The sequence below is a fragment of the Leptodactylus fuscus genome, chromosome 2, assembly GCF_031893055.1.
Source record: "Leptodactylus fuscus isolate aLepFus1 chromosome 2, aLepFus1.hap2, whole genome shotgun sequence".
Classification (NCBI taxonomy): Eukaryota; Metazoa; Chordata; class Amphibia; order Anura; family Leptodactylidae; genus Leptodactylus; species Leptodactylus fuscus.
Genome location: NC_134266.1, coordinates 236,802,667 through 236,825,473, shown reverse-complemented (window position 1 = coordinate 236,825,473; position 22,807 = coordinate 236,802,667). Strand labels below are relative to the sequence as shown.

Here is a 22,807-nt window from a genome sequence, read left to right as displayed (position 1 = left end):
TTACACAAAATCATTAAAATAGCCAGATGTTGCAGGGAGAAGACAGGGGAGGTTCATTCCTGTACCTGCCTTTCTGATCGTCGTACCTACAGCGCTCAATGGTCATGTGATTTGCAAAAAAACAAACAAACAAAAAAAACACTTTCCATATCCTGAAGGGTCCTTGGGCTCCTTCTATGAACTCTGAGCTTTAGTTCCTTCCACAGATTTTCTATGTTATTGGCTGGACCATTCTACCAGCTTTATTTTCTTTCTCTAAAACCAATTGAGAGTTTCCTTGACTATGTTTTTGGGATTATTGTCTAGTTGAAATGTCCGCCCTCGTTTCATCTTCATCATCCTGGTAGTTGGCAGCAGATTTTTATCAAGAATGTCTCGGTTCATTTGTCCATTCATCCTTCCTTCAATTATATGAATTTGGCAGTGCTCTATGCTGAAAAACAGTCCCACACCATGAGGTTCCCACCTCCAAATTCACAGTTGGTATGGTGTTCTTGGGGTGATATGCAGTGGCTTTTGGCCCCCATCATGGTGTGTATTTTATGGCATCCAAAGAGTTCAAAGTTAGTCTCATCTGACCAGACTATATGCTCCCAATATTTCGCAGACTTGTCTAAATGTTGTTGGGAAAACTTTAAACGCACTTGGACATCCTTCTTGTTTAGCAATGGAGTCTTGCCTGGAGAGCGTGAATATAGGCCATGGAGAAATATATTTGCTTAGAAACTTGGTGACATGTTCAATACTTATTTCACCCACTGTAGATTTTGGAGATGATCACACGGGATCGATTTTCATAGTTGGGGAGAATTCCCAAAAATCCAGTCCAACTGGAGAACAATGGAAGCATATGATTGCAAAATATGGGCATCCACCTTTTCCCTCCCCCTCTTCCCCCACAACAAGTAGTGATGAACGTCTCCTTCAGACCAGTTGGCTCTATGGTTAATGGCAGCTAAGCTGTTTATCTCCCTTCACTACTCGATAGAGACCTACCAGTGGCCATAGGCAGCTGCCACAGGGCCCGGGACATTAGGGGCCTGGTGACAGCCGCTACCACTGCTATCATTATACTCGGGGGGTCTTTTCGGACCCCCGAGTATAATGATCGGCGGCCCAGGAGAGGTAAGAAACATAAAAAAACACTGTTACTTACCTCTCCACGATCCGGGAAGGGTTCGGCCTAGTTATCTGACGTCTCATGACCCCGGCCTGCGTCCCGGGTCATGTGACGTCTGACGTAATTGAAGAGGGACTACTTCGGAGGCCGACAGCGTAAGAGCCGGGAGATAGGTGAGTAACAGAGTTTTTTTTATGTTTTTCTCCCCCTGGGTCTGCGATTATTATACTCTGGGGTCTGAAAAGACCCCAGAGTATAATAATTGTTTATGGGTGTCCACAGTGGGACATAATACTGCGTGCAGGGGCCACTATGGGGTACAATACTGTGTGCAGGGGCCACTATGGGGGATAATACTGTGTGCAGGGGCCACTATGGGGGATAATACTGTGTGCAGGGGCCACTATGGGGGATAATACTGTGTGCAGGGGCCACTATGGGGGATAATACTGTGTGCAGGGGCCACTATGGGAGATAATACTGTGTGCAGGGGCCACTATGGGGCATAATAGAGCGCGCAGGAATGCGTAGGAGAGGGTTGGTCGAGGTCTTCGGTATCGGTCGGGGGGGCCCCCCATGTCAAAAGTTCGTCATGGGGCCCCGCCATTCCTAGTTACGCCACTGAGACCTACTTATTATTTCCATGTGGATCAATAAAGTGAAAACAACTTTACCGACTAGAACTGTTTAGTGCAAATGAGGAATTTGTAGAATTTTGGCAACCCTGGGTGAACTGAATGGGATCTCTGTCTTCAATTCTCCACATCACACTCTTATGAGACGTTACTTATTTCAGACTTCTACAAATCATGAGGTTTATGATGTACAGTATTTCCACCTATTAATATCTTACCGACCACACTGACTTGTGCATAGCTGTCATTGTGCACTTTGTACTCTATGTTGATGTTAATCTTAACCTTTGTTATGTTTTCACTTTTATGCTCTGTTAGAGCTAGTTCACACGGGGCAAGAGGGGGGCGGATTTTGGCACTGATTCCACATCAGAATCCGCCCCCTCACAATAGAGGTCTATGCAGGTCTAGCTTCCTTCCGTCCTTTCTAGTTGCCCTTTCTTCTGGCAGATTCCATGGCTGATTTAGCCCTGGTGTCCGCCTCGCGGCAGAACCCGCCGGACTAGGCCCATTCATTTGGACCTACTCCGGAGTGGGAAGCAGTGACTTTCGGAAGTCGCGACAGTCACAGAAGGCACATTTTGGTCCTATTCTGACGTGGCTTCCCGCGTCAAGATCAGGACCAAAATACGCCATCCCGCGCCCCTTGTGAACTAGCCCTTAGGCTGGATTCCCACCTGCACTCTGTCTCCATTGCGGGATTCTTTGCTCCATTCTGCTTCAAAAATGCAGAGAGACAAGTCCTGCTGCAGTACAATCTATAAGACCTTAGGGAATATAAGACATGCAAAACTGAAACTGCATACTGGCATACCACTCATCAACCTGTTTATCATTGTTGCTTTTTGCGTGTTTTTTAGATGTTTTTGTTGAAGTGAAGTTACATAAGAGAGTGGTTATGACTTGTCGTAGAAGAATATAACGTCACTCTCCTGAATGATGCTACTATCACACCACATATGTCTATGGTGTTGTTGGCAAGAAATTTTGACATAGGTTGTGAGTTGTGCACGCTGATCTGAGTAGAACTTTCCACAAGCCCAGCATTGTGCAGCCCTCCTCCCTCTTTGTGGAATTAGGGGTGGATCTAGAGAAGCTGAACAGATGCCTGCGAATACAGAGCTCAGCCTCACTCTCACTTCCCTTTCATTGCTGGTCGCATGCAGTATTTTACTCCAACAACATGTCTCTAATAATATATCTCCTGCAGCTCGTAGTGGCCGTCATCCTTCTTCCTCTTCACATCCTTAATTTTCTTGGCATCTGGAATTCATTTATTAAGAAGGCTTTTCCTCATTTCATTAACAAATTCACTGAAACATACAACAAATTGATGGACAGTGAGAAAAGAAGACTGTTTAGCAATATCTCTGACTTTTCAAGCCCCTCCAAAGACCTCAGGCTCCTCGAGATTGGTTGTGGCTCAGGTGCCAACTTTAAGCTTTACCCCCGTGGTTGTAAAGTGACCTGTTTGGATATCAACCCGAATTTCCAACAATTCCTGACTAAGAGCCAAGCAGAAAATGACCATCTGACATATGAGCGCTTTGTGGTGGCTTCTGCTGACAACATGACGTCTGTGGCTGATGCCTCCATGGATGTTGTCGTAGGCACCTTGCTGGTTTGTTCTGTACCCAACGTACCAGGTGTACTGAAAGAGGTCAAGAGGGTTCTCAGGCCGGTGAGTTGTGTACTATATGTAATGGCCATTGTTACATTTGTATATGAGCAATGTATTTGTATTCTCATATAGTTGCTCCAAAACATTATCTATTGGAGTGAAGAACTTCACCGAAACCTGAAGTGGTGCAGTGAAAGTGTTAATAGTGGAGGGTAAAGATCTTACAACTAGAATTCTCAGAAAAGCATATTGATATATACAGGACCAGATGATTTCTTAGGCTCTGCTCATTGTTACAGGCAATGTTACCATTCATGCCAAATAATCGAGTTATCTGCCCTTCAGTCAGTGCCCAGGCTCTTATCAGGCCTACTTTTTGGTAGGCTGTACCTTTAGACAGGGTAAAGTTCACATCTGCATCAGAGTCTGTGTTCGAGGACTCCATCACAGTGTCCATATATGCAAACTAGGCTTTTCTGGACAGACATCCCATACGCCCGAGGGGTCCCATTATAGTCAATGGGGTCCCTTGAGCTAGGGCTGTCTAAAAAAATGTTGCCTAAAAAAAATAGTTTTTTTAAGGTTGTTCATGATTTTCAATTTTAATCTTGATTTTATTTATTTTGCTAAAAGTAGCTAAAAAGAAGCTAAGGGAGCAGGAACCAAAAGGAGTCCTATCCTATACATTACTATTGTTCATTTAAAGACCGTCCCCCGCAGTGTGTGGCCTGCAGCTCAGCCAAGGCATAGTCACAGTGTTATAGTAATCCACCATGCTGTGAGTTCCAGTTTGACCAGAGTGAGTACAGGACAGTAGACCTGCCAGCCAAGTAAAACCACAAGTGTCATGGAATACTATAACGTAGGGAGGTAGGAAAACTATCAAACATACTGTAACACCTGGACCACACTCAGCTGACAATCGGTTGATAACAGGGAACAATAGATCACACTCCATTACCAAAATGAAAATAGACCATGGGGCAGTTTAGTTTTATCTGCAGTTGATCTGGAGCTGTAGACACTCAGTCATAAAACCAAAAGTAAGCTCCATTCATACTGAAGTGCACAAGCAGCCCCGACTTATCACTGGCTTTATCAGAGGCAGAAGGGGGGTGGGGAACGACGTGGCTGAATACAGACCTCTGCACCGCTTCATTGTTTACACACTGTGTGGACGGGCCACGATAGGACATTATACTGTGTAGAGGGGCCGCTATGGGACATAATACTGTGTGGAGGGGCCGCTATGGGACATAATATTGTGTAGAGGGGCCGCTATGGGACGTAATACTGTGTGGAGGGGCCGCTATGGGACATAATATTGTGTAGAGGGGCCACTATGGGACATAATACTGTGTAACGGGGCCGCTATGGGACATAATACTGTGTAGAGGAGCTGCTTTAGGACGTAATACTGTGTAGAGGGGCCACTATGGGACATAATACTGTGTAACGGGGCCGCTATGGGACATAATACTGTGTAGAGGAGCTGCTATGGGACGTAATACTGTATAGAGGGGCCGCTATTGTAGATTATATTGCATGTTAGAGCCACTATGGGACATTGTACTTTGTGGAAGAGCATCTATGGGACATTCTACTGTATGTTGGGGCCACAAGAGTGTGTGGCGGGGCCTCTATGGGACATTATACTGTGTGCAGGGCCCCCTATGGGACATTATACTGTGTGCAGGGTCCCCTATGGGACATTATACTGTGTGCAGGGTCCCCTATGGGACATTATATTGTGTGAAGGGGCCGCTAGGGGACATTATACTAAGTGAAGAGGCTACTGAGGGATATTATACTGTGTGTAAATGGAGTGATATACCATGTGAGGGCCAGGAAAGGGGAGCTATGCTGTGTGGGGGAGCCCAAGTCAAAAGTTTGCTATGTGGTCCAGTCTTTACTAGTTATGCCTCTGGTCCCAACGCTGTTACGTGGGGAACTAAAAATGTTAGTGTGATGGAGACCCCAGGGTTTCTCCACTGCTTTTCCCTGAAAAAATTAAACAATTCTGGTAAAAGCATATATGTGATGGACAAAACTGGCAAATTGATTAAATTAATTAGATCAATTGCTCAGTCCACCCTCGAGATACATTGGTGGCTGCTATTTTAGTGGTCCATTTATCAGTTCTTCAGGTCCCCTGGCAGAATGGACACCTCGGTGCTAGTGTGAACCTAATGTAAAGAGGTTGGAGGTCGCTGTCCTAGGCCCGCATAAGTCCTTGCCTATTATTGCCTTTAGCGTCAGCAGGCAACACTCACTGTACAATGTGTCAGTGGAGCCGTAGTAAAGTTATCACTGCTGAAAACTGGACAGGGTTCAAGAGTAAGCAACAAATGAATCTGAACACGTATTTTCTGTCCTTTATTTGACATTTCTTAATCGAAATTTTTATCTATTTTTGACCATCCAAAACAACTCCTGCTGGGATGGGCAAGTTTGTGCAATGCTAAATGTTATGTGTCATGTCAGCATGCAATAAGTGCCAGAGAATATCTTGTGATATTGGGTTATGTTTGGATTTCTCACACTTTTTCTGCTTAAGTAAACCTTTGTGTATAGCCCTTTTATGCATATACTACAAAGAGACATGTATTACAGCGCCATACATAGCGCCCATGTATTTATGTAACTTTCTATATCTCTTCGATTTGCCACAAATTATATAATTCCATCATTTTTTTTGTAAACCTAATGCAATTTCTCTTTCATTACAAAATTTCAGCTGACAGCTGTTTTATGTGTATGGCCGGTTACATGGAGAAATTGGCCACCAGCCAGCCTTGTTTCAGTCCTTTTTTTTTACCCTAGCACTCAAAATTAGACTGCAAAGTCATTGCTTGTGTTGTACTGCATTGCTATGTATCAGCCGATACAAAGACAGCATAGATGATTCGTGACCTGTGGCTATGACCAAAGAAAGATGGATACCCTTTGCTAAAAAAAAAAATGCGATGATATGATATAGACTAAAATTGGACACATTCACCTGCACCCACTGTGTAAGTCTTATTTTCTCAGAGGCAACACAGTGGCTCAGTGGTTAGCACTGCAGCCCTGGAGTCCTGGGTTTGAATCCCGCCAGGAACAATATCTGCAAGGAGTCTGTATGTTCTCTCCGTGTTTGTGTGGATTTCCTCCCATTCTACAAAGACATACTGATAGGAAAAAGAAAAAAGTACATTGTGATCCCTAAATCGGGCTCACAATCTACATTTTAAAAAAATCTTACTTTCTCATTCCCATTAATGGAGGTTGCTGGATGATTTTGACACTAAAGTATTAGACATTGGACACCAGGGGGCCCAGCGGCAGCCGCTATCGCTGCAGATTTTTTTATTATTATTTTTTTTAATAGTCCTTTACCTGCTGGAGTAACACCAACAGGTAACGGGCCATATTTACTTACTGATCTTGGCTCCTGCTCACGGCTGCCGGCACTTCTTCTCCCGCGAACCCCACAAACACTATTGTTATACTCAGGGGTCTTTTCAGACCCCAAGGTATAATAATTGGAGGCTTAGGAGAGGTGAGGGAACATAAAAAACTCTACTACTTACCTCTCCTACAGGCAGGTTTAATTGGTGACATCACAAGGGCGGGGCTTGCGTCCTTATGCATCTCAATGCAGGCCTGGCTCACGTGATGTCGGTCATCATTGAAGATGGCCAACATCACCGAGGAGTGTGCCGGAGCCAGGGAGAGGCGAGTAACAGCAGTTTTTATGTATGGCACCTCCCCTGGATCTCTGATCATTATACTTTGGGGCCACTATGGGGCATAATAGTGTGTGCAGAGGCTATTATGGAGCATGGTAGTGTGTGCAGAGGCCATTATGGGGCATAATACTGTGTGCAGGAACGCGCGGGGGGGGGGGGGGCTATGATTGGTCGATTGGGGTCTCTGGGGTGGGCTTGACAGTTATACCACTGGTAATGGTGTGTGGTTATCCTTCTGCTTGACAGGGAGATGTGACATGTGAAGCCCATGACATTGAAGGTTGTTGTTGTTGTTATTGTTGCTATGTGTGTGTGACTGTGTCAAACAGGATCTAATGCTGTGGTCAGGTCCTGATCACATGGACAAAGGAAAGCCAAAGACTGAGAGCTGGCTGCTGCCCCAAATATGACTTGTGATTGTTGTAACTTTTCCTAATGTCAGAGTATTGAGTTGCACCCATGGATTTGCTTTACCTCTAGATGTGGTGGGACACTGTATCAATACTGTATTTGAATTGTGGGGTTCATTACATTATGCTTGAAACACTGTATCAGTAAGGATGGAATCGCACCTGTGTTCTCTATACGTTTTGAGATTTCCGTCCCCAAATGCGATTGAAACATGCAGAGAGAAAAGTTCTGCAAGCAAGTGTGGACCCAAAGTAAATTCCATATCTGCACATTTCCAGCAAAATGGTTAAAACGGAATTTAACCCTTTCGAGTTTGATTGTGATCCTGTATCTGTACATTAGACTCTTGGATTTGGGGTGTGTGGCAGGAAGATGGGAGACTTGCTAATAGACGTGCGCAATCCCTCATTCTTTATGTAGTGCACAATCCAACTAAATAGAGTGCACGCTTATGGTACTGGTTGGACTAGTATAATTAACATAACATGATTGGTGGCAAAGTTGTAAAATATATCTGGCACATGGCTATTGGATAAGAAACAGGAGAGGAGTCGCATCTCCTTAAGGCTGAGGGGGATGTGAGCTCTCTAAACAAAGAGGAATGTAAAATGGCTACAGGCATGGCCCTGGAATCCAAAATGGAGGTTACACAAGCTGACATACTCCACACTATTACTGTATATTTATTTGCATGTTTTTTTATGGCATACTAGTAATATTCTAATTATTTTATTACGTTATAAAGCTAGGAATGACTTTATTCCCTGCACCTATATATATATATATATGTAGACCAAGTAGGAAGCCAGTTGTTAAAGGGGTTTTCCAGGTAAAAATGGACAACCATTTTAAAGTTTAAATAAGCTGAAGGCAGCGATAATAATAAAAATATTTAAAAATGTATACTCACCTGTTTCCTTTGCTCCGGTGTCCTCCCATGTCATCTGCCTCTGCGGTGTCTTCCAGCTTTGTGTTGAAGCTGCTGATTCGCCTCAAGGGCCAGAATGTCACTACCTGTGACATTACAGGTCTTCTTTCTGAGGCCTACTGAGGCTGCTTATTGGCCTCAGCAACCACGTGACCGTTGAGGCCCATCAGTGGCTTCAACACAACACCGGAAGAGACCCTGGAAACACGGGACATCAATGGAGCAACAGGGACAGATGAGTATATAATGTTTTATTCTTTCACTGTCCCCAGATGATTTAAACTTTAAAAGTTTATCCTGGACAACCCCTTTATACATTAGACTCTAAACTCTGCGAGTGCCAACCACTTACTCACAGGACCCAATAACCAATATGGTATGTAACATATGGCCTGGTATGTACCATTATGGAGTATATTCACGTATTGCTGGCTGGTTATAGTCTTTGGTATTTCTATTTTCAGTAATAACTTTTATCTACAGTGAAGTGTTTTGATTGCTTTTTTTCGTAAAAACTTTCTATTACCTCTCATACTTGAATGAGGGATTTAGGTCAGTGAGCACACACAATGGGAACACTTTCAGCATCTCTGAAACCTGCCAGCGAGCTACAGTAACTCAATATACTATAGACAAGGAAAGCAGACTCGTGAAACTCAATGAAACCTGAAATTCCTACTTCTTAGGGTAAGTTCAGACGGAGTATTTTGGTCAGGATTTTGAGGCCATATCGGCCTCAAAATCCTGACCAAAAAGACAGCTCCCATTGAAATCGAAAAGAAGCAACATGCTCATTCTTCAGTCTGTTTCGCCTCGCGATTCGGCCTGAAGACACACCCTCTTCCAGACTAGGCCCATTCATTGGGCTTAATCCGGAGAGGAGTGCGCTGCTGGATGCCGGTGCACTGCACCAGCTTTCAGTCGCAGCTGCCCATATTTTGGTCCGGAACCTGAGGCGGCCTCCGCCTCAGGTTCCGGACTGAAAAACTCCGTCTGAACTTACCCTTAGGGTCACAATGTTGGCCATTTATAAAGAAACCTGTATAAGGGTAAGTTCAGGCGGGGTTTTTTGGACCAGAACCTGAGCCAGGTAGCCGCGACTGAAAGCCGGTGCACTGCATCGGTATCCAGCCACATACTCCGCTCCAGATTAGGCCCAATGAATGGGCCTAGTCTGGAGGAGGGTGTGTCTCCAGGCCAAATCACAAGGCAAAACAGCCTGAAGAATGAGCGCCTCGCTTCTTTTTCCAGGACCGGAACAAGCCGGCTCCTGGAAAAAAACTCCTAAGCGGTTCCAATTGATTTCAATGGGAGTTGTCTTTTTGGTCAGGATTTTGAGGCGGATACGGCCTCAAAATCCTGACCGAAAATCTCCGTCTGAACTTACCCTTAGTGTCTTATTCCCTATAAGGAAAACATGTTGTGTCTTATTCCCTGTGATTTATTTGTCTGTCAAGTAATGTTTGTTGCCAGGTGACAAACATAGATCATTTCAAGAAACCAATCTTAGATATTTATTTGTACAAAAGTAACCTGAATATAATAGGTCCTATGCAAAACATGTAACAGCCCCCCAGCTACAATGTGCTATACCTGTATGTAGTACTTGTGTCTTCTTAAAGAACATGACATTTTATCAGGACAAGATTTCTTGTCTGCAGCTCAATGCAACAGGTCTGCACAGAGCCAGAGAAATCACTTGAAGATATCAGCTTCACCACTGTATTGTATATGGCAGGGGTCAGCGACACTTTATGCATGCAAGGCGTATATCCCTGGCACAGCAGCCGAACCTATTAATGTTAATCCACATGGAATTACTAAATTGTAAGGGTGTTCCTCTTATGGTGTACCTGGATGTGCCTATAGCTGCACCCTGTCCCTAGGCGCCAGTGCCCACACTTTGGGTTAAGTATGGCGTCAGTTTATTTTAGCTGCGTTTAATCATATCCAGCTGAAATGAATCTGTGTTCCACTAAAGCTGTGTTCACGCAGTGTGTTTTTGCACAAAAACACAGGCAGTTTTTCAATAAAAATGCATGCATTTTGTGCAACAACACACCATGTGAACCCAGCTTTACACTGAAGTGAAATTACCAGTGTCCTAGAACTGGATCCAGATACGTAGTGTGTCACCACCATACGGCTGCTGCCACACGGTGCTCCTGGACGTATGCATATACCATTAAGGGCTCGTACACACGGAGTAAACGCACACTCATTTTTGCATAACACGTGTAAAGAATACATGTGTAAAAATCAGACACCCATTGACTTCAATGACATTTTTTTACACGTGTAAAAAAACGCGACAAAAAACATGCATAAAAATAAAGCCCTATGTGTCACCGAAAAAGAGGCAGAAATTAGTTGAGTAGGCCAAATGATAAAAATGTGATAGCCCTCAAAACGCAACATATAAAAAACCCGAAAACATGTCTGGTTCTATCAGAAATTTGCCCGGTATGCCAGTGGTTAATCCAAATTTTTATCTATTTTTGACCGTCCAAAACAACTCCTGCTGGGATGGGCAAGTTTGCGCAATGCTTGATGTTTTGTGTCATGTCAGCATGCAATAAGTGCCAGAGAATATCTTGTGATATTGGGTTATACTTGGCTTTCTGCTTAAGTAAACCTTTATGTATAGTCCTTTTCTATGCGACTATTCTTCATGTTGCCTGATAGATACAGATGAGTTTCAGAGACGTGTATTACAGCACCATACATAGCACCCGTGTATTTATGTAACTTTCTATTTTTCTTAACTTTGCCACAAATTATATAATTCCATCAATTTTCTATAAAACCTAATGCAATTGTACATTCATTAGAAAATTTTCAGCTGACAGCTGTTTTATGTGTATGGCCGGTTACATGGAGAAATTGGCCACTGGCCAGCCTTGTTTCAGTCCTTTTTTTCACCCTAGCACTCAAAATTAGACTGCAAAGTCATTGCTTGTGTTGTACTGCATTGCTATGTATCAGCTGATACAAAGACAGCATAGATGATTCTTGATCTGTGGCTATGACAAAGAAAGTTGGAAACCCTTTGCTAAAAAAAAAAAAAAAAAAAAAAAAGTGCATTGATATGATACAGACTAAAATCAGACACATTCACCTGCACCCACTGTGTAAGTCTTACTTTCTCATTCACAGTGTTATTAATGGAGGTTATTGGATGGTTTAGGTCACTTGGACCTCCATAAAGTGTCAATACAAGACGGGTGCTCAAGCCTGACGAAGGGGCGACACTAAAGTAAGAGACCTGCGCATACTGTAAGAGACCTGCAGAAGTAAGAGACCTGCAACACTGCGCATACTGTGATAGTGTGTGGTTACTCTTCTACTTCAGTTTTAGAAAATTTCTTCATGTTGCAGGGAGATGTGACATGTGAAGCCCATGGCATTGAAGGTTGTTGTTGTTGTTGTTCTTGGTATGTGTGCGTGACTGTGTCAAATAGGATCTAATGCTGTGGTCAGGTCCTGATCACATGGACAATGGAAAACCAAAGACTGAGAGCTGGCTGTTGCCCCAAATATGACTTGTGATTGTTGTAACTTTTCCTAATGTCAGAGTATTGGGTTGCACCCATGGATTTGCTTTACCTGTAGATGTGGTGGGAGACTCCATCAATACTGTATTTGAATTGTGGGTTTCATTACATTTTGCTTGAAACACTGTATCAGTAAGGCTGGACTCGCACCAGCGCTCGCTCTACGTTTCCGTCCTCGAATCCGCTTAAAAAATGCGGAGAGAAAAGTTCTGCAAGCAAGTGTGAACCTCGAGTAAATTCCATATCGGCAGATTTCCAGCAAATTGGTTAAAACAGAATGTAACCCCTTCAAGTTTGATTGTGATCCTGTATCTGTACATTAGACTCTTGGATTTGGGGGGTTTGGCAGGAAGATGGGAGACTCACTAATAGATGTGCCCAATCCCAATTTGTGTAGTGCACAATCTAACTAAATAGAATGCACGATTACGCAGCGTTCATACTAGTGTCTGCTGTTCACCCAGGGGTCTCCATCCTAATCCCCAGAAAAACTGCATAGGGAACGGCTTGCTGGCGGTCAGTTTAAAACCCCATTCATTTTAATGGGTTTTTAAAACAAACCACCAGTGTCCGTATGCAGCCTCTCTGCAGGGAAATCTTTTTTTTTTTTTGAACGCACACAAAGTCCTGCATGTCCGACTGTGCCCGTACAAAGAAACCGGTTTCACCGCGGAGAGGCTGCACACGGACACCGGCTGTTTGTTTAAAAAACCCATTGAAGTGAATGAGTTTTTAAACCGACCGCCAGCAAGCCATCCACGATGCAGTTTTTTCCGGGGATTTAGGCGGAAACACAAAGGGCAGACAGCGGAGCAAGTGTGAACGCCGCATTACCCAGTCTCATTCCAACTGAGCTCTCTGTAAGTTCTCTTCTTGTCTGCAGCTCTTGTCTGCACAGCGCCAGAGACATCACTAGAAGATGTCTGCTTCACCACTGTATTGTATAAGGCAGGGGTCAGCAACAAGCAGCACTTTTTGCATGCAAGGCGTATATCCCTGGCACAGCAGCCCAAGTCTATTAATCACATGGACTTACTGACTTACTAAATTGTAAGGGTGTTCCTCTTGGGGTGTACCTGGATGTGCCTATAGCTGCACCCTGTCCCTGGGCGCCAGTGCCCTCACTTTGGGGTAAGTATTCATTTTAGCTGCATTTAATTATCCAGCTGTAATGAATCTGTGTTCCACTAAAGCTGTGTTCACACGGTGTGTTTTTGCACATACACCCAGGCAGTTTTTCAATAAAAATGCATGCACTTTTCTGCAAAAAAACCGTATCATGTGAATACAGGTTTACATTGAAGTGAAATTACCAGTGGCCTAGAACTGGATCCAGATGCATCTGTGTCACCGCCATAAGGCTGCTGTCATGCGGTGCTCCTGTTTACAGTGAGAACATTTTTCAGACGATAGTGCAGAGATAAGTAAATTCGTTTCAGCTTGTTTTATAGTCACTGGCAGCGAGCCTGTATACTTATATTTACTATAATAGAAATGGCTGGCACAGAGATTCCAATAATGTACTACTGTAGTTTGTATAGCCTGTGGCAACTGCCCCAGTTAAAGGGAAACTACCACCAGACATGTCCAAATGCAGCATGGGTGTAACTACCAAAGTAGCAGACAGAGCAGCTGGTAGGGGGCTCAACTTGGAAGGGGGGGTCATTTCCACTTCGGCATAAGGTGCAAGTAGTGAATGATATAAATGACGGAAGGGGAGGTGGAAAAGTTAAGTGTTTTGTGGCTAAAAATCATATTTCATACAGATGACCTGTTCACAGGATCTGATCTTTGACGGTCCGACATCTGGACCACACACAGATCAGCTGTTCAGCAACCTCCAAGTGCCACAAGCTACTGTAGTGGATAGGGAGCAGAGGTAGTGTGCTCTTATACAAGTAATAGGAGCGGCAATGCAGCCCAGTCCCCTGCATCGCGGTGGTTCCCAGGAGCTACACCTCCTCTCTTATTACTGGAATAGCAGCAGAGGGTTTCTCCTCCCAATCCACTGCACTAGCTTCTGGTGCCCACATTACTACAGCAGTTCTGTGTAGAGTCCAGATGTCAGACCCCCCACAGATCAGGTACTGTGGATAGGTGATCACTATGCAACATATCTATAATTCATGTGTGTGACATCACTGTAATGACTTTCTTCATATGCTGTGATGTCACAGAGTTCACAGCCATCTTATACTCTGTGCATTACCCTTGTACTGTGATTTCATAGTGGACATCATCTACACTCACCGGCCACTTTATTAGGTACACCTGTCCAACTACTCGTTAACACTTAATTTCTAATCAGCCAATCACATGGCGGCAACTCAGTGCATTTAGGCATGTAGACATGGTCAAGACAATCTCCTGCAGTTCAAACCGAGCATCAGTATGGGGAAAGGTGATTTGAGTGCCTTTGAACGTGGCATGGTTGTTGGTGCCAGAAGGGCTGGTCTGAGTATTTCAGAAACTGCTGATCTACTGGGATTTTCACACACAACCATCTCTAGGGTTTACAGAGAATGGTCCGAAAAAGAAAAAACATCCAGTGAGCGGCAGTTCTGTGGGCGGAAATGCGTTGTTGACGCCAGAGGTCAGAGGAGAATGGCCAGACTGGTTCGAGCTGATAGAAAGGCAACAGTGACTCAAATAGCCACCCGTTACAACCAAGGTAGCCAGAAGAGCATCTCTGAACGTACAGTACGTCGAACTTTGAGGCAGATGGGCTACAGCAGCAGAAGACCACACCGGGTGCCACTCCTTTCAGCTAAGAACAGGAAACTGAGGCTACAATTTGCACAAGCTCATCGAAATTGGACAATTGAAGATTGGAAAAACGTTGCCTGGTCTGATGAGTCTCGATTTCTGCTGCGACATTCGGATGGTAGGGTCAGAATTTGGCGTCAACAACATGAAAGAATGGATCCGGGGCCACACGGTGGCTCAGTGGTTAGCACTGCAGCCTTGCAGCGCTGGAGTCCTGGTGTTCAAATCCCACCAAGGGCAAAAAACCATCTGCAAGGAGTTTGTATGTTCTCCCCGTGTTTGCATGGATTTCCATCCCATATTCCAAAAAAAAGACATACTGATAGGGAAAAATGTACATTGTGAGCTCTATGTGGGGCTCACAATCTACATTTAAAAAAGAAAAGCATGGATCCATCCTGCCTTGTATCAACGGTTCAGGCTGGTGGTGGTGGTGTCATGGTGGGGGGAATATTTTCTTGGCACTCTTTGGGCCCCTTGGTACCAATTGAGCATCGTTGCAACGCCAAAGCCTACCTGAGTATTGTTGCTGACCATGTCCATCCCTTTATGACCACAATGTACCCAACATCTGATGGCTACTTTCAGCAGGATAATGCGCCATGTCATAAAGCTGGAATCATCTCAGACTGGTTTCTTGAACATGACAATGAGTTCACTGTACTCCAATGGCCTCCACAGTCACCAGATCTCAATCCAATAGAGCATCTTTGGGATGTGGTGGAACGGGAGATTCGCATCATGGATGTGCAGCCGACAAATCTGCGGCAACTGTGTGATGCCATCATGTCAATATGGACCAAAATCTCTGAGGAATGCTTCCAGCACCTTGTTGAATCTATGCCACGAAGAATTGAGGCAGTTCTGAAGGCAAAAGGGGGTCCAATCCGTTACTAGCATGGTGTACCTAATAAAGTGGCCGGTGAGTGTACATTGCCTTCTATACAGCTGTGGCAAAAAGGGAACAGTCAAAAACCTACAAAGCACAGTTCAACAATATCTTTCGTCTGCGAAGCGAACTGACCCAGTTTGAAAAATCTTTATTGTCACAGAATGCGACATTCAGGAAAACTTCTGTTCTCTTACATAAGTTTATATCACCACGCACTCCATACAAGCCAGCTTATATTTCCAGTTGGGAACAGGAACTGAAGATCACCTTGTCGGACTCGGAAGTTGAGGAGGCACTGAGCGTATCACAGGGTTTCTCTACCTGTGTCCGAATAAAAGAGAATGCCTTCAAGCTCATCTCCAGGTGGTATAAAACCCCAGTCTGGTTGGCCCAGAGAGGACTGGCATCGACTTCTGTGTGCTGGAGATGCTCCTCTGCCGAAGGTACCTACACCCACTTATAGTGGACCTGTCCTAGAATAACAAAACAATAATGTCCTTCAGGATCCTAGAATAAAACCATTCTGGACCGCAGTTACTGAAAGGATTGAAAAGATTAGAGGCTCACCTATTCATCTGACTCCGAAGACCCTCTTTCTCTCCCTCCCTTCAGGAACATACTCGCCCAAGAAAGACCGTTTGGTGACATTCCTATTGACAGCTGCGAAACTGCTGATACCCAGATTCTGGCTGCAGACTATTCCTCCGCCAATTGATATGTGGGAAAACACAGTACATGAAATCTCACGTTTGGAAGAGTTGCTCAGCTGGTCATCCAGGACACATGATCAACATATCAAGATTTGGGGTCCATGGATCAGATATAAAACCCATGCTGCTGGGACTCAACTTCCTGCACAGTAACTGCTGACTAAAACGCATCTATTTCCACACACATCGGTTATACATTCTGTTCAATTTGATCTTTCCATTTATCATTGATCCCTTTTTTTTTATTTCGTTCCTTATTCCTTCCTTTCTTGACTTGAGACCCTATTCCTGTTATCTATATGAGAGTTATAATGGTCTTCTAGTCTAGGACGCATGTTGATACTTATATAGGTAGTTGACCATGGAGTAACATTTCAGATGGGGGGTCGCAATCTCCTTGTGTGTTTTTTTTTTTATTTTGTTTATGTTCTGTATTCCATGTATATTCTTGTAACTGAAAATCTCAATAAACTTTGAATGAATAATAAAAAAAAAACCCTACAAAGCCCAACCCCCATCAGGACCCCCACCAATCTAACATGTATCTGCTATCCTATGCAGAATCTTACAGTTGCCATCTATATGCCGTCACTCCTTACTGTCCTTGGACAGGACTTCCCAGTGTTTGTCGCCGTTTCTTATCTCGTTCCCATCACTTGTAGCAGGGAAGGGCTGTACTCGTATGCCTGATTTTATAGCCAATAGTCTTACCCTGCTTCCTAAGCCCTTATTCACACCGACATCAAACATAGCCATTTTTGTAACAGCCATTGCACGGACCATTTTAACACACATTGATTACAATGTAGCAATTTACATGTCTAATTTTTTTGACAGTCCATTATAACATGAATAATATTTTTTTTCTTTTTTTTATGGATCTGGCAATAGACTCAAGTCTAGGAGGGATTATTAAAAAACGATCCCAGACAGATGCAAAATAGCAGTAAAAAACTGAACTTTTTTTGTTTTTCACTGCAGTTTTTATCTAAATTCATCTGAATAATATCCTTACTTTACTACATCAATTCTATACACGTGACAAAGGACACTGTTTTGCCCGAAATGCGTTGTAAGTTATGCTTCTATAAAGACATTTTAACTGGACCAGCGCTGGTTCTTCCGTTTTTTGTGGGATTAATCCCATTATTGGATTACTTTACTACTGCATCATGCATGCTGTAAAGGAAATGTCATTTTTTTCTTATAGTATAATAAAGATTTTTCAGTAACTTTTTTGAAGTGGTCAGTGAGCGGCCTCTACTACACATACATGGTAAGTGCTAGGCCTGTCTCACTGAGAGCATAAGGGGAAGTGTTGAGGCATTGGAAAACATGGAGTATGCCTTATAAAGAAGAAATATAGGATTTATTACAGAAGTGGGCTTGTCGGAGGTAACTCAATGCATTTCCATTCAACAGCTATCATGCAGATCTGTATGAATTGAGATTGGGAACTTTCTAAGCACCAAAAGGGCTTGACCAATAGCAAAGAACCCTTTCCTGATACTGCTGGACATAAAAAACAGTCTGTATGTGACATTGTGCACTCACTTATAGGCGTATTATATATAGAGGCTGAGAGAAAGCTCTGCAAACAATCTGTCCAGGGATAGTGGTGAAATGTACAGCATTAAAGGTGACCTTGTACAACACCAACATATTTGTGCATGGTAGTCACCTTCATTTTTCATTAGAAATTATTATCCTGGAAGATTCCTTTAGGCTAAAGCCCTACATAGCGGGCCGCAGCAAAAAAGTGCTGCAGGAAAAATGCATTGTGTTTTTTTCCCATAGTGATATTCACAGAAAGTTTTCCTTTGCAGACTTTCTGCTTCAATTATACCTATAGGGAAACCGCCGGCGTTTCCATAGGTATAATTGACATGCTGAGGTTTCCAAAACCGCAACAGTTTTGGAAATAGCAGCGTATCTGCTGCGCGTATTTTTTCACAATGTGTGGATGGGATTCACTAGATTACAGTGACTATAATACTCTGCGTTTCCACCACGGCTATACCATGGCATTTCACTATTTAAGATACCGTATACTCGAGTATAAGCCGAATTTTTCAGCACAGTTTTTGCTGTACATAATACTGTGTGCAGGGGACACTATGGGGGATAATACTGTGTGAAGGAGCCACTATGGGACATAATACTGTGTGGAGGGGCCACTGAGGAACATAATAGTGTGTGCAGGGGCCACTAAGGGACATAATACTGTGTGCAGGGGACACTATGGGACATAATACTGTGTGCAGGGGCCACTATGGGACATAATACTGTGTGCAGGGGACACTATGGGACATAATACTGTGTGCAGGGGCCACTATGGGGTATAATACTGTGTGCAGGGGCCACTATGGGGTATAATACTGTGTGCAGGGGCCACTATGGGGTATAATACTGTGTGCAGGGGCCACTATGGGGCATAATAGAGCGCGCAGGACTGCGTAGGAAGGGGTCGGTCGAGGTCGTTGGCGTCGATCGGGGGGGCCCATGTCAAAAGTTCGCCACGGGGCGCCGCCATTCCTAGTTACACCACTGGTGTGGCATAGCCTTTCTAAAGGCTATGCAAGAATGTGATTGTAGTTAAAAATGACTTTTCCCAATGACCGAGCCCCTTTAAAAAAAAATGGCTGTGAGGAGCAATAAATGAAAGGTATGTCTTATTTAAAAAAAAATAAATAAATAAATAACCAACAATATAACCAATGATAGACTCCCTTTAATGATTCCCTGAATGGTCAAGAGGAATCAGCAAGTACAGAGACCTGAGTTCCTTAGACCAGCAGCGGTCTTGAAGTGTTATAAGCAACTAGCCTTTTCCCACAACTTCATCTGTGTGTTGTTGGCATTGATGATCTGCCTACTCTGGCGTTTCGGTAGCTCTGAAGCTTGTTCCTTGCACCGTGCCTGTGATTGTTCCAGCATCTCAGCAGCTCTCTGGGACGCCATATAATGAGTGTGTTGTTGTCGTTGATGATCCGCCTGTTCCAGCGTTTTGGCTACTCTAAGAGAAGCTTGACGCCTAGCTTGTTCATTCCCCCTGAGCTCCGCTTGAGGAGAAGTCAGTGACTTCTGGCTTCCTTCATAGCTCTCAGTTTTAGAATTTTGCGACAAATTAGAGTTTCTTTTTCCCAGCATGTTTAAAATTGGCAAACTGCCAATTTGGATTAAAGGGGCTGCCTGCAGCAGATCAGATAATATGTAAATACTTGTTCACAATGGACTGAGGGTTATCTGTGTGTGTACATAGAGAGATAACAGAGCAGCTTTATCAGCAACCTCCAATTAGCTGAGAGAGTCCTGTTGGCAGCAGCAGTGCAATATAGTATGTGAACATAAATTCATAACAGTCGTGAAGCCATGTCATTTACCGGGATAAAAAGTAGCCTATATGTTAATCGAGGTTACAATCTATGTGCCAAATTTCATCCAAATCCGTTCGGCCGTTTTTGCGTGATTGAGTAACAAACACACAAACAGCCTAACACACAAACTTCCACATTTATAATATTATTAGGATAGGACTATTAAAATGTTGACGTGTTTTATCTTTTATTGCAGGGAGGAGCTTTCTACTTCATAGAACATGTGGCTGACTCTGATGAATCCAGCTGGATTTGTTTCTTTCAGAAAGTCCTGAATCCCTCCTGGAAATTCATATTTGATGGATGTAGCATTAGAAAAACGACTTGGAAAGACCTGGAAAATGCTAAATTCTCTGAATTAAACCTGCGCCACATAACTGCCCCCACATCCATGAAGCTCATTAATCCTCATATTATTGGATATGCTGTTAAATAATTGCATATATTGTATCACTGGTGGAGCTTTTATGCATTTACAAGATTTTCCACTTATAAATTCCTAAAGTGTTTCTCTTTTATATTCTGTTTGTAGACCTGCAAAAAGTAGAAAAGGTAGAAGTCACTGTGACATTACACGATAGATCTGTAAAATGAGGAGCAGTGCAGAATATATCTACAATGACAAATAATGTTTTCTATTTTTCTGCATTAGCTAAGGTCACAAATTGTGGAAACTTGTTGCAGATTTTGTGCGTTTTTTGAGCCGAAGCCAAGAATAGATACAAAAGAAAAGGGGAATATAAAGGAAGCTCTAAGGGTCTGTTCGCATGGAGTTTTTTGCAGGCGGATTTTGATGAGGGATCTGCCTCAAAATCTGCCTGAAAAAATGCCTCCCATTCATTTCAATGGGAGTCACTTGCAGTTTTTTTTCTGCTAGCGATTTTTTTCTTTTCAGCTAGCGGTAAAAAAATGCGACATGACCTATCTTCACGCAGATTCCGCAGTTCAAGACTCTCTCCTGATTAGGCCCATTCATCTGGAGCTACTCAGAAGCGGGATGCTGCGTTGGAGTGCTGATGCACTGCATGAGCATCCCGATGCCGAGTGAAAAAAACAGCAGCAGAAAGTGAATTTCCTGTCCCACTTTCCGCCGTGTGAACTTACCCTTATACTTCTACCTTCTCCTCAATCCACTCCTGGTTTTGGCTCAAAAAAAACGTAGCAAAATCTGCAACAAATAAATCTGCATTTCCCAAACTTGGGGCCTTAGCCTAAAACACATTGTCACTGATATTGTAATCTCTCCTATCACTGAAGATTCAATAACATTATGGACAGAAATATCACACAGAACCAATAGGATATTTGTTATGCCAACTACTGTATACTTGTGCATCAATTAAAAATGTTTTAAATTATGGGGGGGGGTTTCTGGTTGTTTTTTCTCTGAATTAAGGGCTCATTCATACGGTGGAAAAAAAATTCCGCCATGTGGGGTTTTTGGCGCGGCATCCCGCTTCTGATTAGGTCTGATTGAATGGGCCTAAACAGTAGCGGAATCCGTGGCAAGATAGGTCATGTAGCTTCTTTTTTCCAATACTAGCTAGTGGAAATAAAAAGCGAGTGGCTCCCAGTCAATGATAGCCATTTTTGCAGGCGGATTTTGAGGCGGATTCCGCCTGCAAAAAACTCCGTGTGAACATACTCTAACATAGACATTACCTTTGCTTTGTGATAAGCACTTGGTTTACATCAGAATCATGTTGTATTATACTCAGTGGCGTAACCACCGCGGAGGCCCTGCCACAGGGCCCGGGACATTAGGAATTAGGGGGCCCAGTGACAGCCAGTACCGCTGCAGTTTTTTCTTAATAGGTCGTTACCGGCTGGTGTCACTTGCCGATCCTGGCTGGGGCGGGATTGGTAAGTGACACCGCGGGCCCTGCAAAGACTATTATTATACTCAGGGGGGTCTTTGTGGACCCCCCCGAGTATAATGATCGGAGGCACAGAAAAGGTAAGAAACATAAAAAACTGTGTTACTTACCTCTCCAAGCTCCGGGCAGGCTTTGGCCCAGTTGTCTGACGTCTGACTGGCCTGCTTCCTGGGTCATGTGATATACGACGTCATTGAAGAAGGATGACGACGGAGGCTGACAGCGTAGGAGCCGGGGGACAGGTAAATAACAGTAGTTTTTTATGTTTTTATTCCCCCAGGTCTCCGATTATTATACTCTGGGGTCTGAAAAGATCCCCAAGTATAATAATTGTTTATGGGTGACCACAGTGGAGCATAATACTGAGTGCAGGGGCCACTAAGGGACATAATACTATGTGCAGGGGCCACAATACTGTGTGCACGCAGGAATGCGGAGGAGGGGTCGGTCAAGGTCTTCGGTGTCGGTCGGGGGGGGGGTGTCCCATGTCAAAAGTTCGCCACGGGGTCCCGCCATTTCTATTTACGCCACTGATTATACTGCAGAATGGACCTGTCATGTTCACATATTGAGGGACAGTATAAGGACAATGAGTAGTAATGATAATGTCTGTAAAGGGCTGCTAGAGAAGTAAATACAAAGTACAAACAAATTGTTTTATGGTTTGATGACAGATTTTTTTTGCCAATTGTGCCAAAATAAAATACAAAGTGTTAGCAGAAAAAGTAAGTAACTATATATAATAAAACAATCTCTATGCATTGAAAGCCTAACTATACAGTATATTGGAGAGCAATATTCGCATATTGACCTGATAATGAGACAGTCCTAGTGTGCAGAATATTTGCACTTATTAGTACTGAATAGCGATAGCTATTGCAGCAGTTATCTGATCAGTAAAGGCCCTTGCCCTTGACTGAGTACAACAGTTCATGTGTAGGCCGATGTCCTGGACTAACCGGGGCCGTGTGTTGATAGGAATTACTGCATCAAAGTGAGTTATCATGCAGTGCGCTCCTGAACAGCCCGATCACCACAGTAATGAACTAACATAAAGCCATCAATTCATTACTATAGTGATCAGGCCATTATAGGAGCTCACTGTATCATACCTGCTGCTATGCACACACTGACTGCTTTCCATGGATGGGGCTTGCTTGCACATTATTACACTAAAAGATTTCA

General features: G+C 43.6%; 1 protein-coding gene across 1 annotated transcript; it reads left to right on the top strand.

Annotated features, from left to right (window-relative positions):
* Positions 1-2,899: 2,899 nt before the first annotated feature.
* Positions 2,900-21,098, top strand: LOC142195840 (thiol S-methyltransferase TMT1A-like). Its single transcript, XM_075265898.1, has 2 exons — positions 2,900-3,436; positions 19,942-21,098. The coding sequence occupies exons 1-2, from the start codon at positions 2,939-2,941 to the stop codon at positions 20,179-20,181; spliced, it is 738 nt and encodes a 245-aa protein (XP_075121999.1). The 5' UTR covers positions 2,900-2,938; the 3' UTR covers positions 20,182-21,098.
* Positions 21,099-22,807: the final 1,709 nt, after the last annotated feature.